At 33.7% G+C, this 19,571-nt stretch overlaps 1 protein-coding gene across 1 annotated transcript in view; it reads left to right on the forward strand.

Annotated features, from left to right (window-relative positions):
- The window catches only part of SLC17A6 (solute carrier family 17 member 6), a 40,928-nt gene extending 21,659 nt beyond the window's left edge, over positions 1-19,269 (forward strand). The window contains exons 5-12 of the mRNA XM_003254327.3: positions 716-803; positions 2,559-2,645; positions 5,357-5,499; positions 9,820-9,969; positions 14,544-14,676; positions 15,756-15,866; positions 16,318-16,445; positions 17,181-19,269. Of these exons, the coding sequence (XP_003254375.1) occupies positions 716-803; positions 2,559-2,645; positions 5,357-5,499; positions 9,820-9,969; positions 14,544-14,676; positions 15,756-15,866; positions 16,318-16,445; positions 17,181-17,516 (1,176 nt within the window). The 3' untranslated portion in view covers positions 17,517-19,269. The remainder of the gene's footprint in view (positions 1-715; positions 804-2,558; positions 2,646-5,356; positions 5,500-9,819; positions 9,970-14,543; positions 14,677-15,755; positions 15,867-16,317; positions 16,446-17,180) is intronic.
- The last annotated feature ends 302 nt before the right edge of the window (positions 19,270-19,571 follow it).

Here is a 19,571-nt window from a genome sequence, read left to right on the forward strand (position 1 = left end):
GCAGAGACACAGATGGAGCTGGAAGCCATTATCCTCAACAAACTAATGTAGGAACAGAAAACCAAACACTGCATGTTGTCACTTATAAGTGGGAGCTGAACAATGAGAACACATGGACACAGGGAGGGGAACGACACACACTACAGCCCACCGGGGAAGGGCAGGGTAGGGAGAGCATTAGGGAAAAGAGCTAATGAATGCTGGGCTTAATACCTAGGTGATGGGTTGATAGGTCCAGTAAACCACCACGGCACACATTTACTTATGTAACAAACCTGCACATCCTGCACATGTACCCCAGAACTTAAAAAAAATAATAATAATAATAAACAAAACCAAAAAACCCGCTCGCCTTCCAAAAAAAAAAGATAGGTTCAAAATAATAAAAAAGATTAATTATTTTAAAGGTCTTAAATTTTAGACACTGCTTTCAGAAAGTGTGAGCTCCAAGGATCCAAACTTCACTTTTCTCTGTATAGATATTTATATTTGGGATTTACTGAATTTAATGCCCTACAAAATGATCTCCCAAATTTTTTCAAACTGTTCAGAATTGCAGATACATTGATTAATATACAGTCTTTTCTTTTACCTTAATCAGAAAAAAAAAAATGAGGTGGAAAGAAGTCTGAAGGGCGGGGAGGATTTGAACAGGATACTAAAAAGACTCTTGATCCTAAATGGTGACAGTGATGCCTATCTTCCCCCATCACAGGGTGTTACCTACCCAGCATGTCATGGTATATGGAGCAAATGGGCCCCACCTCTAGAGAGGAGTAGACTGGCAACCACCTCCTTTTGTGGTGAGTACCGTGTGCAGATGCAGCTATGGTGGGTAAAAGTTTAGGAACAACTTGAATAAGAATTGAAAATTTGGTAACTCACCTGCAAAACCATCTGGGTTTTGTGAGAACATCTGTGAGCGGTAAGGTTTTTGACCACCATTTCCATTTCTTTAGTTTTATTGTTTTGCTTAAATCTTCTATTTATTCTTGTGTTTGTATTTTTCTAGGAATTGATCCATTTCATCTAGGATTTTAAATATATTCATGGGTGGTTTTTATAATACTCTTATACTGCAGTACATTTTTTTGAGAACTTTTTTGAGAATTTCTTTGGGAGTATTTTGTTTCTATTATACCTAGACACAAAGATATAAAAATGCAAATTTTAAACACATTTACAGAGATAAAAACATAATTAGACTATGTATTTATTTTTACAAATAAATATTAAATTTACTTTGAATTCTGCCTGGGGTTTAAATCTAACAGTTTCTCAGAATTTGTATTTGATACAGCTATATGTTTGAATTATAGTGAATAAAATGTCCATAGAAAATAACTATTATAATTTAAATTAATTAAATTAATGCGATCTTTAAGTATTCTCCTAAGCACTGTTGCTATAATTTCCCATTCATTAGAACTTTTATTTTGGGGATTGTAACTAACCTTACTACTATTTTGGGAAATAGAATTAATGAACATGTATTAAATCTTCAATCCCAGCTTTTAAATTGTATAGCTCTTTCTGCTAATCTGAAGCTACTTTTTGTTCATTGCTAACTTTTAAAACATTTTAAGACAATCAGTTTAATTTAAGGTCATTTTATGCCTGCAAAATGCACGTTTTACTCTTTCTACCAGAGCAGTAAGGCAAGAAAGCAATTCCCTTTCCAAATCAGATATTAGAACTGCTGTAAATAATCCTAGTAATAGGAAATTAAGGCTGCTGTGATTTTGCTGTATATTTAAGCCATAAGAGTAACAGTATTATTGCCTATAGAGTTTGAATTTACATGCATTTGGGTCTAAATCACAGGGCATAAATATTACCATTTCTGTCTATATGTCTAAGACTTTTTTTTTACAATTGCATTTAATAACCCAGTATGTAAAATTTAAAGAGATATAAATTAGGTGATATTCACTAGAAAAGCTAATGAATGCTACCTATTATTATGAGAATTGTCAGTATGTTTTAAACTGTTTTATGCAACAGCAAAGAAAACAAATTTGCCATAGTGGAAAAATATGATAACCTACCTTGATGATATCTTCTGGCCATGCTTTGAGAACTGAAGCAATATGCCTTCAATCATGGATACTAATAAAGAGACCTCTGGCAGAAAAAAAATTAAAACGAAGTCAGAAAAAGACTACACAAACCTGAAACTGCATGAATTTGCTACAAGGAGATACATGCTTGAGGTGGCAAGAATAGATTTCAGGTGTCTGGTTAGTGGTGGCATACTCTGTCCCAAGTCCAGCACACAGACATGCAGGACACATGCCAGTCAGCATGTCTCTGTTATTATTTTTAAATCTCTGTTGTGTCTTGGGTAGGATGTAGGTGGTATCCACTTGTGTAATCCCGTGTTCCTGTGTACGTATGTAGACATATATGTGTTTGGTGGTGGTGGGTATGTGCATGGGTGTGAGGCCCATGTACTTGAGTGTGCAAGCGTCTGTGTGAATCAACAAAGGAATGTGGGATGAAATCAATAATTTCTACTGATTTCACTCACCTTTCTCCCATTCTTCCTTACACTTTAGGTTCCTATGCCGGAGCTGTGATTGCAATGCCTTTAGCTGGCATTCTTGTGCAGTACACTGGCTGGTCTTCAGTGTTTTATGTCTATGGTATGTTATATTTCTATGCAATAGAGTTAAACGAAATGTGCATAGGCTGAAAGAAAATGGTTGCAGACAATGAGATCAATCACTAAACACATTTCTATGTTTACTTACTTATTTTCTTCTCTTAAGAATCCTTCCATTGTATTCTGAGAGGATTAGGAAAATATTTCATCTCTGTTATTTTTCTAAGATTGCTATTTCTTGTTTTAAAAAGCAACCACATTGCTGACAGGAACTTTGTCATTTAGTAAATCTATGTCCTTTATTACGAAAAAATATTAAATTAGCTCTTGATTAAAAGCTGATGAAGAGGAAAGAGTAAGGCAGCAGCCACCTTCCTTTGCTATTGCCTTCTTGGTCATATTCCTGATTCCGCCTCTTCAAGATTGAGTAAGGGTGGAAAGCTGAAAGGGGGTGGTGGTGCTAATGCGACTATTCAATTCCTTGATGAAATATCAGCAGTTAGCTGCTGTAGCAGCATATCTCAGTCCTCATTTCCCCAGAATTAAAGGCAATTAATCCTCCACATTGAAATAAAATATGTAATCCTAAGTCTAAAACACTCTTGATATTCACTTTGTAACTATTTCAAAATATCCCTACAGTCTTTCTTTCTAAGAGGCACTTTTTAATAATGAGGAAAGGAAAAATATAGGAAAGCTGGATCCCAACTGATATTGTCACTGATTAATATCATCTTTGGACATTGCCGTGAGAATCTGAAATATTAATGAAGTCATGTGGTAGAACAGTATCTGGCTGCTTCTAAATTTGCCCGGATTCATTCCCATTTTGAAATGTTCTCATCAGAACAAATTATTATGCTTGTAGAAAGTTATTAAATGTCACTTATCATAGGGACTCTTTTTGTGGTTCAAACGCCATGGATGGGTTTTTGGATCCATGAATGCCCTAAATTGCAAGCCATATAGGTATTCGTGAACATTTTTTTTTTCTTAGGGAGATTTTTTAAAAAATCAGATGTTAATTTATACTCTTCATTAGATTTTCAAAGGAGTGCATAATTCAACAAAGTTTAAAAGCACTTGTTTTATAGGATGTATTGTACAAGTTGGTATGGCTATCCAATTAAATACTTTGTTTTGTGCCGTTGTCCATTGCTTAATTGAAGATATGTGACCTTAAAGTAAGAATGCAAATTTAAACAACGCACTCATAAACAACCAATATCATTATTTCAAGTTATATCTCATTTGATATTTATCATTGAACGATACAAAATGTAAGCAGATAATCTGAAAATATCATATCATAGTACTTGCTTACTTGCTGTGTGTAACAATAATTTGGTCTGGAGTCACACATTCAGTTTTCATATTTTAAAGATTAAAGAGATAAGATCAGTATAGTGGAGTAAATTAAAAAAGATAATATATATAAAGTAATTAGCAGCATACCTGGCACTTCAGGTGAATTCTCTTAGTGGTAATGATAATTATTATAAAATTACAATATCTTTCATTTTTTGAATGTTTATTTTGTGCCATCCACTCTGCTTGCTGATTTATACATTACCCCCTTTAACTTTTCTATAATCCCATAAAAATGAATTATTATCTAATTTTATAGTGGAGGTTTAGAGAGATTCAGTTACTGATCAGATCGTACAGCGAATGAATGACACAGTCAGGATTTGAATCTGGGAGTTATATTCTGTAAACACTATATTATACTGAATTTTTAAGCACTATCTGAACCTAAATCATGTTTACTGCAATGTTCAGTAATCAAAAGGAACGCAGCTCATCAGAAGCTATGTATGGTGTTAAGGAATCCTTCTTAGAGATCGAATAGGCCAAAGAAAAAGTGTTGTAGGGTTCAGGAGCATTTAGATTGTTACCCAAGGGACAAAGAGAACAGTGTGAGGGAAAAATGAAATGGCCAACTGCTGGGAAATTAGAATAAATCACTTGAGATTCTTGCTATTATTAATGCTTACAGATTTATATCACACAAAAAGGACATGTTTTAATGGTAAAGGTATTAAATAAGGAAGAGGATGAAAAAGGATTTACAGTTTGGGGCCTTGGAATTTATAACTTTTGTCTGCCCAAAGTAGGATCAATAGGCAATACTATGTGCTGAAAATAACATGGTATATAGTCACATAAAGTGTTGTTACCACATTAATTACAGAGGCCCACTTTTTATGTAATGCAGCCACTCATGCTAAAATATCTAGGCTTTATTTAATAGTCTGTTTCCTAGATCTGGAAGTGCTAACAGGAGAGGGAAATGAGCAATTCTTTTCTCTGGAAATACAACCACTTTTATATATTCTAGGCAGGCAATAAAGAAAAGAATTCACCCCCAGAATAATTCTTTGAGGACAGGAATTTTGTTTTGTTCATTATATTTCTCTCACTTAACCAGAGTGCCTAGAATGCTAACTGCTAAGTATTGTCAGTTGAATGAGTACCTTCCAAACTACACCATTCTAATAATTATTTATGGTTTATTGTGTATCAGTGCTATTTCATAGAGACAAGGAGATAAAACCACAGGACTGGCCTTTAAGAAGTTTGAAGCTTAATGGCAAAAGAGAAGAAAAGATGGCTAATGTCAGTTGGAGAAACATAAGCTTGAATTCTTCTTTCTAATAGAATATGTTTGCCATGAGATGATTGCCGTTTTATTCCAGCACATCACTGTTAAATGGAAGTGACTTTCTCCTTCTGAACTGTTGCTTGCAGGAAGCTTTGGAATGGTCTGGTACATGTTTTGGCTTTTGGTGTCTTATGAAAGTCCTGCAAAGCATCCTACTATTACAGATGAAGAACGTAGGTACATAGAAGAAAGCATTGGAGAGAGTGCAAATCTTTTAGGTGCAATGGAAGTAAGAAATTTATTATGGTGTATATTCCTATCTTATTCCCATCTCGCCCCCACTGACCAACCAAACTATCTTACAAGTTCTTCCTCAGCAAAACTAATTTGGTATCAATCATAACTTCTTTTATTTTGGTCCATCCATATTCTCTGACTTAGGAATAATAGCTATTTCCTCCATCTGTCATTTATTTTTTTCCTTTATCCTTTCTTAAGCATTTAAAAATGTACACTGGGTGATAACTATGACTGCAAACCTAAACAATATTTTTAAACAGTTCAATATGGTCTATAATTTAAACAAATACAATAAATAGTTGTTCATTTTAAATTAAAAAAATCCAAATCAGCCATGAAAAGGGCAATTTTTGGTTTATTGAATACAGTAGTCCCCCCACATCCTGAACAGACCTGTTCCAAGACCCCCCGGATTGCTTAAAACTGTGACTAGTACTGAAACCTATATATAATGTTTTTCCTATACACACATACCTATGATAAAATTTAATGTATAAATTGGGTATAGTAAGTGATTGACCACAGTGACTAATGCTAAAATAGAATTATAACAATATACTGTAAGGAAACTTAAGTAAATGTGACCCCCCCCCCCCGCAAAATATCTTATTGTACTGTACAAGTAGTAACTGAAACCTCAGAAAGTGAAACCGTGGTTAAGAGAGGACTACTATATTCTAAATGTAGGTTTAATACATGTGTATTTATGTCATATGTGGTTTAGGAGATACTGAAGCATTAGAATGCCAATAATAAGACAGCTGATATAAAAGAATTATAACAATGTAATTATTTTATTGATAAAGTATCGTTATCTTTCGGGATTGTTACTATGAATAGCAAGCATTATAAAGACAATGTTGTGAAGCCCTTTTTTCTGATGATTTGATTTCTTCTGATTTACCTAAAAAGAGAGAAAACGTAGTTCTGTTTCAATAATGCAAATGTTTTATTCCATGTAACACTGATATATTGTACATAGTAATTAATACAAAAGCCACCTGATATTATATTTTTAAAAGGTGGCAGGGCACCGTGGCTGGGCACGGTGGCTCACGCCTGTAATCCCAGCACTTTAGGAGGCCGAGGCTGGTGGATTGCCTGAGGTCAGGAGTTCAAGACCAGTCTGGCCAACATGGGAAACCCCGTCTCTACTAAAAATACAAAAATATTACCCGGGCCTGGTGGTGTGAGCCTGTAATCCCAGCCACTCAGAAGGCTAAGACAGGGGAATTGCTTGAACCAGGGAGGTGGAGGTTGCAGTGAGCTGAAATCACTCCGCTGCACTCCAGCCTGGGCGACAGAGCAAGACTCCGTCTCAAAAAAAAAAAAAAAAAAGGAAAACACTGTTTAGTAAAATTAGTGTATTTAGACATATTGAGGCATTTGGCGATCTGATCAATGATAGTTTCCTTATGCTAAGAGCTGAAAGGTGTTATACACTAGTTGAAGAATCAATGCCCCTTACATATTATGCATTTGTTCTTTTAAAACAAACACCTCCCCCTCCCTATTCTAGGTGTGTTTGATTCTAGCTCAGATTCTCTACTTCATTTGTTAGAGAATGCCTGCCTTTGACATCTCATCATAGGTTAAAAAAAAAAAAGTCTATCACCCATTATTGTTGAGCCAAATTGGCCCTTCATGAATAAGAAAAATCCCATATTATATATAATTCAGAAGTTAAACTTCAATGGTTTAAACAAATCTTTACTGTGTAGTTGTTCCATGAGTTAGCTTGGCATTAGAACTTTCCCCTTTGTGTTTCCTTCTATAAATAGACTAATAATTTCTTATGGTGGCTACTCAGAAGCAAGAGGTGGTATGGGAGTGGGTGGAAGATTGGTAGTATGCCCTGATACCCACTAGCTGCAGTTACTTTGAGCAGAAGTTCTGAGTTTAGCCTCGATTTCTAGCCCCACATTAATGTGATCAGCCTGTATCCTATTAATTCATCATGTTCTTTTATTTGCCCATTCTTGAGAGGTCATATGTCTAGATTAGAAATAGATTTTAAAAATAATCAGAAATTCTGCCTAAGTAAAAACTAATTCCTACAAATGACCCCAGAAAGAACAGCAGGAGAATGAAAAAACAGCATAATCTTCAGCTCCCCACTTCCTATACCTCACTGCTTTTCTAAACACAGTATTTTACTTCTTACTGATGTTTCATATGTTCCTGTAGCTTCAAAGTAAATTTTAAAATGAGATTATGTGGGAATAGATCTTGTATTTTAGTTAATTTGAACTTTTTTTATTGGGAATGAATTTAATATACAGCAAAGGAGAAAGAATACTGACAGGAATATCATATACTCATCACATAGGTGTAACAATTATCTTGTCATATTTATTTCACTTTTGTTTCGATGAACTATTTCAAAGTAAATAAAACATCAAAATACTTTATCCATAAATACTTCATGTATATCTCTAGAAAAATAATATTCTCCTTCACAATCTCAGTACTACTATCACACCTAACATAATTAAGAACAATTCTGTATCATCATTTAACACCTACATCATATTCAAATTTCTAATACCATCTATATTCTAATATCTAACCTATATTCAAATTTATTTTTAGCTATTTGTTTTGAATCTGAATCTGATTAAGAATCACACATTGCAACTTATTGCAAAGTTTTTTAAATCTATTTTTCTTTAAAAATATATTTAAATATAGCATATGTACAGAAAAAAATCACTAATAGTAAATAATCAGCTTGCTTAATTTGTATAAACTAAACATAAACAGCGAGTTCAATAAATAGAGCATTGTCAGAATACCATAATCTTCCCTTTAATCCCCCAACAATTTTTTAAGGTATAAGGTGAGATATTTTTCTATTGCTTTTGATGAAGATGATCCTGGTATGAATGAAAGGATCTTTGCCCAGCAGGGAAAAGTTCTTTTACTTTTAATAGTATTCTGGAGTCATTTCTTAAGCTAACATAATACCCATAATGCAGACATTTCTGTCTTCTGACATTTTTATTATCTCTGAAATAAGTGTACTCATCTGGAATTATTTTCCCAGAACATATTGATTTCTTTTTAAAAACTGTACTTTTGGAACCCATTTATGACACTGCCACTAAAATTTTTTATCCAAAGCCACAGTATTCATTACATATTATTAGGACAGATTTTTGTTTTTGTTTCTTTTTTGTCTTGCATATATTTATGATCACCACATCATAACTTCCTACTGTGTTGCATTTAAAGTGATCTTTAAAGGGCTTAATTACAGCCACAACCAATACTAGCAATTATGAGGTTTTCCATTCAGGAATAATTGTTAAATCCACGTGAAAGATGTTTGCCTCCTCTTGCAGTAATTTTAGTTAGGTCAAGGATACCAAGTTAGCTTTTAACAAAGTTATTTTAGGCTACTGTTTCCTCACCAAACAGTATTTTAGTGTTCAAAATAAAGTAATTGAGAAATAATTGGGGAATATGAGAGATATTTTAATGGCTAAAAATATTAGTCTTGGGGGAAAATACGTACTTGCTTACATTTTGGCATGCATTGAAAGTTTAAGTACAATTAGGTTTAATTTTTTAAAGGGGTCATATGCAAAGCTGATCATATTTAGGTTGTTAATGTTGAATGCTTTGAATATTTTAAGTAACTAATTATGTGCCGAAGGTACGCTGGGGGTATACAAATGCTTTCACCCAGCTGTTCTGAGTTTTATAGAATCTTGAACTCCAGTGTCACAGAATTTATAGTTACAGCTACCAGCTATCAAGAGAATTTACGATTGATTGATAGTAGAATAATTGACTTAGATTGATTGGTAGTAGAATAATTGACTTCAGGTAGGGTCTAGAATACTGTACTCTTAAGTTTTTGTATCTTTCTTTTCATGAATACATTGGATTTTCAATGTTTTAAATGAAATGTTTTGGATATCACAAGCTCACTGATGTGGCAGTGAGTTTTTGCTGAGATACGATCTATCACCATTAAAAAAATAAAACAAATGGAAAAAAAAAACTTAGAAACTAGGACCTATGCTTTTGGAACCAATTTTCTATAATTATGTAGTCCTGTATATTCCTAAAGCTGGAACAATCTAATAAGTTGCAGTGATTGAGATCTTATTTTTTTCTCTTCCAATGATTATTTATGTAGCTAAGTTTAACTGGGTGGTTATAATTAATGCTTCACTACATCTTCCTACCTCCTACTTATGACCTGTCATATACATCCTAAAAATGCAAAGCACCTATTATTCCCATTTAAGTTTGAAAATATTTAAAATGGTCATAATGTTTCTCTTTTTTGGAATTTCAGAAATTCAAGACTCCATGGAGGAAGTTTTTTACATCCATGCCAGTCTATGCAATAATTGTTGCAAACTTCTGCAGAAGCTGGACTTTTTATTTATTGCTTATTAGTCAGCCAGCATATTTTGAGGAAGTCTTTGGATTTGAAATTAGCAAGGTATGTAAAATGTATTCTTACATAAATTGTGGATTACCTATGTATTTAAGTGAATACTAAATTCATTTGCAAAAATTTTTATCTTCTAATTTTCAGAGATTATTCATTTATTCATTAAACAAATAACTGCTAGGAAATAGAAGCAAAGTAAAATGTTTCATTGTCTACTGTATTCTATTGTCTGCTAGAATTGCTCTCTGGTACTGAGAATACAGGCAAAACAAACCTAGTTTCTGCCTTCATGGAACTTAGAGCACAATTGGGGCGAGCAGCAGTGTAATCTTTTCCCTGTAAATAAACATAACTCCCTTTAAGTCTCAGGTCACAGACAATGTAACAAACAAAAAAAGTATTCCATTCAAATAGAATTGTACTTACTAATTTCCGATCTAATTATTCTTCAGTGCTCTTAGAACTCTCGTCCAGCTACAAGATATGAGGATTGTAAAAAGAAAGTCTGAAAACACTCTTATATTTTGTCCATCCAATCTATTAATTTAACAAGTATTTGTTGAACACAATGTGCAGAACTTTATGTGAGATGCAGAAATAAAAACATGGTTTCTGTCTTCAAAATGCTCACAGCTTGGTGGTGTAAACATGAAAGTAAGTTACCAACTAGAATACAGCATGCTAACTTCCACAGACATTTGTTCAGAGCTATGGGAATATAACCATTTTGAGATTTTCTATAAGGATAAAATGAACACAAAAATACGACTCTATATTTACATAGGAACTTGAAATTTAGAAACTACTCCCATATTCACGAACAACCTTTGCTGGTTGACCTGTTGAACAACAATCGTCATTTCTATTGAAATGATGGGGAAACAGAAACTAGGGAAAGCATTTAAATTGCTTAAAGCCACGCTAGTGATGCATGACAAAATCAAGTTTAGACAAAGATTCTTTGAGTTCTGTTTAATTATCTTTACTATGCCATTCAAATTCAGGTAAATCATATATCCATTCAACTATTTAGTGAGTATCTGCTCAATGCCATCTCTGTGCCAAGCCCTTTGCTAAGTCCTGAATACATTGTCTGTGCTGGCAATGGTCTTGCTATCTCTCTTCATGTCATTACATAAGTCCAGCTGGGCTCGCTATTCATATTCTATCTCTACTTGAAAGACTAGCTGAGACCTGGGACTGAAGAAAACCTCAGTTTAGGAGTAGCTATTCTAAGAGCTCTTTTGTAATTCCTGTTTCTAAGGAAACTGTTTCCTCCATCCCCAAGAAGAATGGCTGCTTTAGACAGAGCTCTTCTCTCTAGAGCTGATCAAACATTCCAGGGTAGCCTTTGGGAACTCTGAGAGGCGTTATACTTCTCAACAAAGGCTGCTGGAGGTGTGAGTCCATTTTCATAATCTAGGACAAATATGATACGGACAGGCTATTAATAAAGCCAGTTCTCGGGGGGAGAGTGAGGAAGCCAACTGATGTTAATGAAACTGTGTGGTCATTTTGGTCCTGTAGCTCCAATTAATTGAGAATGCTTGAGTAAAAGCAATGGTATTTTGCAAAAAGTAATTATAAATCAACCAGCAGATGGGTTGATTTATTTCATTCATTGGTTATATTTTTAAATAAAATTGTGGATAAATTCACACACACAGATTGGTCTTCAGATACTAATTAGATTAGTTTAAAAAATCTGACTTAGCTGAAAAAATTGTATAGGAGATGATGGAGAACACAGAGAATTTGCTTCGGGTCTAGACTGACATGGCTTCAAATCTAAGTTCTACAACAAACTATTGGTATATAATCTTGGGCAGAGTTTTGAATAATTATTGGCTTAAATTTTCTTATCTCTAAATAATGGTATTAACTTAACACCATTAAATAATAATGATATTATTTAAGAAGTGCAGCCAAATTTAGGTAAAGTAAGTAAAATATTTACATGGAAGGTCATTCTCTGCAGCTTTAGTTAAATTGGGTATCCTACAGAAAAAAACACGAGTGCAATGGCTTAATCTTCATTCTAAGTATACTGACTTAGTTCAGACAGCACCGTATATATAAATAAAATTGTAACATAGATTTTATATCAGTTAACTATATAAGTTAATTATATTAGTTAACTGAGATAAACATATATATATCATTATATATTGGCATAGGCTAATACAATATATATCAGGTAAATACATTTTTTTCATTTTGTAAAACAAGTATATATATATATGTACATATATATATATAATTTAATATATCAGCCTATGCTTATATGTAACATTTTCAGGCCCTTGAAAATAGCGTATCAGCGGGTCAGTGCTAGGATTAACCAGCACTTTCAAAGGTCAGATTATAGGGGCAAGCCAAATGAGAATAGACATCCATTCCTTTTGAGCTTCCTATTTAGGGGAGGAGAAGAATAGTGTTGGCTGGATGTGCTTTGCTGCTATTTCTGAACAAGACGTGGATCAGATAGGAAGACATACGATCTAGACTATGACCCAGAAAAGCTAAAAGACGGATGAGGCAAAAATCTAATTACCTGGAGTTTCTATGAAGAATAAATCAATTATAAGCTCAAAAACATTTATCCTAGCCTTGCAAAACCTTAAAATAATAAGCAAACTTGTATGTGATTGACATGAATGATCTTTAGGAGGGTTTTGATCATTTTGATCATGTGTCAAGTGATTACTCATGATAAGTCCCCAAAAGCCAAGAAGACCACTGAATAGCTCATAAACTTTTGAAACCTCTTTGGCTCTTTTGAGGTCAAATACAGAGTATATTCACATATTGTTTAAGAAACTAGGAGAGTCAATACCCTTAAATGTTAAATCAATATTCTAAAATAGTCTAAAACTTGTCTCATTAACCCTGTAGATTATTAGCACCTTGCATTTTCATAGTGCTTTGCACACCCTTTGCTAAAAGTGTGAAAAAATAACCATAGCTTTGTTCCTTTCTTATCCAAAGTAGTCAAAATGATTGTTCAAATAGATAGTAAATAACAGAGGATTTTCAATTAAAAAACTTTTCAGATTTATTAAATACTGGGTCAAAATGCAAGTCGTTTATGTGGACTTAGGCAATGTGGTTACTCCCAAACTTTTAGCCTGCCTTTATAAATGCCAAAAATATGCCATGTAATTCTATATAAATCCTAACATAGTGTCTTTCAGAATGTTTTTGTTGTTGTTCAAAGGTTTCTTTCTACACATTAACTTCTTGAAATATATTTACTCCATATTAAGAATAAAAAGCCCTGTACTTTTCTCAAGATGCTAGTCTCAAAAGCAATAGTGATTTTTTTTTCTAATGTCAGTTTACCTGACATCTTTATTTAGGTACCTGTTGAGCCCCTGCTACATACCAAGTTTTGTACTAGACTAAGCACATTAATATATATTGTCTGACTTTATTTGATTTTTCCTTCTCATGGCAGTGGTGCTAAGCATAAAGGCTAAGAGCCCAGTCTTTCGATTCACGTAGAACTGATTCAAAACTTGGCTCTCACAATCACTTAAGTCTTCTGACTCTAAATTTTTTTTATTTAATAAGAACACTATTAAAATCATCCATCTGGGATGGAAGAGATCATTATATAGCCTGAACAGTTAACCTATTGTGGAATCATTTACTATCTCAATTAATTATTGCAACTCAAATCCATGATTGTGATACCATACTATACACCAGTGTAAAATAAAATGGAATCTTTGTCTCAAACCTTCGATAATCTAATTGGAAAGACATACTTAAACATAAATTATGAATGCCATCTGCCAACAATTGTTCTTCAAAGTATACTTAGTAAAAAAAACTTCCTTATGTGTTTACATTCAAAGTTTATTAAGTCCACGTATGTGGTAATACATAATTTAAATGCATTTTATGTATACTTACTGTCCCCATAATGCTTAGAACACAGTGCTCTGTGTGTAAGTAATGGTTAAAAATATGTGTTTAACTGATCTTGGTGGGTAAAGTTTTAAATTAGGCTATTTAGCATGAAATTAATTCAGAAACTATATGCCACCATACAAAAATGTGATCAAGTATTGATATTTGACACAGAAAATACTTAAAATTGAAGAAATTATCTGCATTACCTGAGATCTTACTCTATAGAAATTATGTCTGTGCTATAAAACTCATGATATATATATTTAAAGTGCAAATATGCATTTTTCCCATACGAATTAAGCATGAATTTAAAATACAGCCTCTTCAAGATGTGACAAATGTATTTTTCCTCTCTCTGTCTCTCACCACTTTTCCTCTCTTTCACTAAGGATGTATTTGTGCAAACACATTTAACAATATCAGAAGAGTTGATTCATACTCAAAATTTACTGACGCATTATGTAGCAAAAAAAAAATTATCTTTTCATAGAAGGTAGAAAGGAATCCAAGTAAATTTACTTAGCTTTTCCCATTTATTCTGTGGAAGGCATTACTTTTTCTAGGAATGAGTAAGTGATCATTTGGAAAGAGTATTTTTCCTACCTTTGTCCATAAAGATGTGATGACAGATTCAGAAACAAAGGTCATTAAATTGCCCGTATTATTTACGGTTGTGTCTATTTCTCCCCCTTGTTTTTCATCAGGTTGGTATGCTATCTGCTGTGCCACACTTAGTAATGACAATTATTGTGCCTATTGGGGGACAAATTGCAGATTTTCTAAGAAGCAAGCAGATTCTTTCAACTACGACAGTGAGAAAGATCATGAATTGTGGTGGTAAGTACATAAGTGGCACTAAGGACATGTTTTTAGTTCAATCAGTTTAATCTACATGAGAGTAACTTTTTCTACACATATCAAATTACTTAGATGCAGTTACATTTGTGCCTTCATTGTTCACTTAAAATAACTTCCTCATATTACATCAAACTTTTCATAACTCCTAGTTTTAAGTAACTGCTTAATAATGCCATTTGTGGCTGGGCACGGTGGCTCATGCCTGTAATCCCAGCACTTTGGGAGGCCAAGGTGGGTGGATCACGAGGTCAGGAGTTCGAGACCAGCCTGGCCAATATAGTGAAACCCCATCTTGACTAAAAACACAAAAAAATAGCTGGGCGTGGTGGTGGGTGCCTGTAAGTCCAACTACTTGGGAGGCCGAGGCAGGAGAATTGCTTGAATCTTAGAGGCAGAGGTTGCAGTGAGCTGAGATCACACCATTGCACTCCAGCCTGGGTGACAAGAGTGAAACTCCATCTCAATAAATAAATAAATAAATAAATAAATAAAAATGCCATTGTATTTATTGTAACTAACTTACCTCTTCCCATCATTGAAACTTTAGGTTGTTTTGGATGTTTTTCTCTGTTTATTGTTGTGTTTTTGAGATGGAGTTTCGCTCTTGTTGCCCAGGCTGGAGTGCGATGGCATGATCTCGGCTCACCGCAACCCCTGCCTCCTGGGTTCAAGCAATTCTCTTGCCTCAGCCTCCCGAGTAGCTGGGATTACAGGCATGTGCCACCATGCCTGGCTAATTTTGTATTTTTAGTAGAGACTGGGTTTCTCCATGTTGGTCAGGCTGGCCTCAAACTCCTGACCTAAGGTGATCCGTCCACCTCAGCCTCTCAAAGTTCTGGGATTATAGGCATGAGCCACCGCATCCGGCCTGGGTGTTTTTATTAAAACACAAAGAAAGCTTCATGAATCTCTAGGATAAATTATTATTATTATTAGTTTTGAAGATAGACTCTCTGAAGTGGAATTTCTAGGTCAATAAGTTGCAACATTTTTAGCAGTTTTGGCTCATTGGTAAAATTTCAAAAATTTCTGAAGAATTTCTATGTTTGCTTCTGAAGGTTTTGGCATGGAAGCCACACTGCTCCTGGTCGTTGGCTATTCTCATACTAGAGGGGTAGCAATCTCATTCTTGGTACTTGCAGTGGGATTCAGTGGATTTGCTATATCTGGTAAGTTATAATTTATTTTTCTTTGTACTTGGGACATTCTGATTTTGACTGCTGATAAAAGACACATATATCTTTTCATAGATATATGCATATATATCTTTTGTATGTTGTATAATAGTCAAATATTTCCACTAGGAAATGAAAAAAATAAAATATTTAGAAAACATTTAGATTTGTTAATACTCAATTTCCTCCTGGACTGCCTTTTTTTGTTGTTGTTAAGAAAATATTACCTCCTCTCTGTGGAGTGAACATCACATATTAAGTACTGGATAAGAATTCATACCTCCTTCTATTCTCATTATATCCCCGAGAGAAATTATCACAAAGTAATTAAGCACGTGCTCTGTATACCCAGTATATTTTAAGGAGTTGTGATGTGTGATTCTATAGTTACTTACTTCTAAGAAGTTTAGGATGCCCTGAGTCAAAACTTACGTGTGTATTTCAGGTTTCAATGTTAACCACTTGGATATTGCTCCAAGATATGCCAGTATCTTAATGGGCATTTCGAATGGTGTTGGCACATTGTCAGGAATGGTTTGTCCTATCATTGTTGGTGCAATGACAAAGAATAAGGTAAGATGGTCAAAACAGACGTTTAGTCATAGAAGACAGTTTCTCAAAATGATAATCTTTTTGGAAAAGAGTTAAAATATTATCCTTAGCATTTTCTTTCTTGTCCAGTAACCACATCTCTGAGTGGGAAATATAAATGAGGCTCAGAATAAAATATCGTTTTAAGAATTCCAAGAAAGTCCGTTTCCCTAACCAATAAGCAATATGTTTCTCAACCCTTTTTAATAATTCTGATACCCCTGATGTGATAAAAACCGCTTTGGCCTCTAGCTTATTAAAATACTCAAGCAGATATCTTCTGAGCTTTGTTTGTAAACCTCAATTCAGACTCCTCTGCAGTTGTCCAGGGAAGAATATTATCATCAGCTATTTGTACTTATATGTGTATGCAGAGCTTTAAAATTCTGGTTTACTAGAAGTGAAGAAACAAAAGAAATGGAATTAAAAGATAAGTAAATCAATGGAAATGAAAAGAGATTATGAATGTTTTAAAAATCAGCAGGCCATAGATATATTTGGAATTTTATTTCTAAACTTTTAGATTTAAAACATCAAATAATAAAAGTAATAGTATTACAGAAGTGTTATATAGAGTGTTTGCTTTACATAATCAGGACATGGATTTTCTCAAATATAGTGTTTTATGAAAACTCAGTGGTGATGCATTCAGAGAAGATGTTAGGCGTTTAAATCATGGGGAGTCTGTTCTCACAGTGCTGCTTTTTGTCACTGCAGTCACGTGAAGAGTGGCAGTATGTCTTCCTGATCGCTGCCCTAGTCCACTATGGTGGAGTTATATTTTATGCAATATTTGCCTCAGGAGAGAAACAACCCTGGGCAGACCCTGAGGAAACAAGTGAAGAAAAATGTGGATTTATTCATGAAGATGAACTCGATGAAGAAACAGGGGACATTACTCAAAATTATATAAATTATGGTACCACCAAGTCTTATGGTGCCACAACACAGGCCAATGGAGGTTGGCCCAGTGGTTGGGAAAAGAAAGAGGAATTTGTACAAGGAGAAGTACAAGACTCACATAGCTATAAGGACCGAGTTGATTATTCATAACAAAACTAATTACTGGATTTATTTTTAGTTTTTGTGATTAAATTCATTGTGATTGCACAAAAAATTTAAAAACACGTGATGTAAACTTGCAAGCATATCAACCAGGCAAGTCTTGCTGTAAAAATGAAAACAAAACAAACCCATGAGGTTACCATCAAGTGCAATCTGTAAAATTGTGAAGTTCCATCATTTCCATTCAAGTCATCCATTCTTGCATTTGTGACTTAAAGGTTAACTGGTCAAAATTATAGAAACAAGTAGTTACCCATTGGATTCATATGAGCTAAAACTCATCACTATTTACTAAAGCACAACATCTCATCCTACAAAAGTTAAGAAGCCAAAGCTGCTTGATCATGCAAAACGCACTTATATATTTGTTACACTGTATTGCAAGATAGCACACAGAAGGTGGCTGCATCAAGTAGAGGCAACATTTATTAAGTGAAAATCATGGAGTTGGGATATCTCTCAATTAAAGAAGTACATTGTGAACTATCAGCTACAAAGTTGTACTGAATAACTATTAGAATTGCATAATGTGAGATATTTTGTTAGTCCTCAAAAGGAATATCTTGCAGGGTTTTCTATGAAATGCTTGGGCACAAACACATATTTCTGTGAAAGAGAACATGTAAATTGAGGGGTATGCTTCATGTTCTTCCATCCATTTACCTAACAGTATGAAACACTTCACATTTCAATAAAATCAAACTTTTCATGTAGCATATCACATAACTTTTTGCAAAAAATATAAAAAGAAATAAACTTCAATGTATTTTTTATTACAACTTTGTACTGGTTGTAACTTGCGTTAGAAAAAAAAAGATATATACACCACAAAGAATCTAATAAGAAATTTATTATGGAGATATAGCCCTTAAAATGCAATATTAAGAACAAAGAAATAGAAAATGGTTTAGATATCCTTCTTCCTTCATAATTAAATATTATATGAAACTTGTGCCACAGAGCTATATATAATATGAAAAGATTAACTTCATAGAGATATTGTAAGTAGGCAATTTTATTATTTAAAGTCCTATTAAGAAATATTTGTCTTAAATATATAGGACAATACATTATATTAAAATGGTCTCTCTCTCTATATATCTGTATATCTTATACATGTCCATACACAGAAACATAATAAACAATCTTCACACAAAACCAAAAATAGCATACACCTAATGCTGGGTTAGGGAATTGCAATTTCTACTTTCATAGAGTCATAGAATTTTAGGTGGGGAAGAGGCATTTTGCTTGTCATTTCTTAATATAACTCAACAAGAATTGCAACATTTGTGTACCAAGCAATAAGTGCAATGCATAAAATTTCCTGTCTGTATATTACCTTCATTTTGCTTGTAGTAGCCGTTTGGGTGGTTGGAATGATTTTATTTTTCTTCTAAAAAAGCTAACATCAGACCTCTTTATAATGTCCTAAAATTATGATAATACATTTCCCAATTCAATTCAAAATATTACTGGTGTATTTTGTCTATTCTGGATATTTGATCTGTTCGTTGTATTGTGCTAGTGACTGGAGGCCCTGCTACTGCAAATATAAAACATAAAGTTTGTTTAAAAAATGCGAATCATTCTTTACCTTAAGAAAAAAAAATACCCTTTGCTTTGTGCCTCAAAGTGATGTAATGTGATCACAGCTTTTGTTGTGTTGAATGAAAATATGTGGACTGTCATTTTGTTGCAGCAAAAAAGTGTTAATAAAATGCTCTATTTATCCTTTTTTAAAAAGCAGTGCATTAGTCATACATTAATTTGGATTTATTTAGTATTTAGCCTTAATGTGAATTTAGCTGGTGGAGGCTCCAGTGAAGCCAAATCGAGGCTTCAAGAACAACAACAAGCTTTTGAGCCATTGGGAATTTAATGAAAGAACACAGCATTCTTTAGATTGTGTGGAATGTGGCTCCATAGAGTTTTAAATCAATAAATAGGTCCCTGAGTCAAACTCCAGATTTCAATGAGTTTTCTCACAACTGCTGCTAAGTTTAAAGAAAAATTTAGGAAAAAACTAAAAACAGGTCACAT

The sequence above is a fragment of the Nomascus leucogenys genome, chromosome 15, assembly GCF_006542625.1.
Source record: "Nomascus leucogenys isolate Asia chromosome 15, Asia_NLE_v1, whole genome shotgun sequence".
Taxonomy (NCBI): domain Eukaryota; kingdom Metazoa; phylum Chordata; class Mammalia; order Primates; family Hylobatidae; genus Nomascus; species Nomascus leucogenys.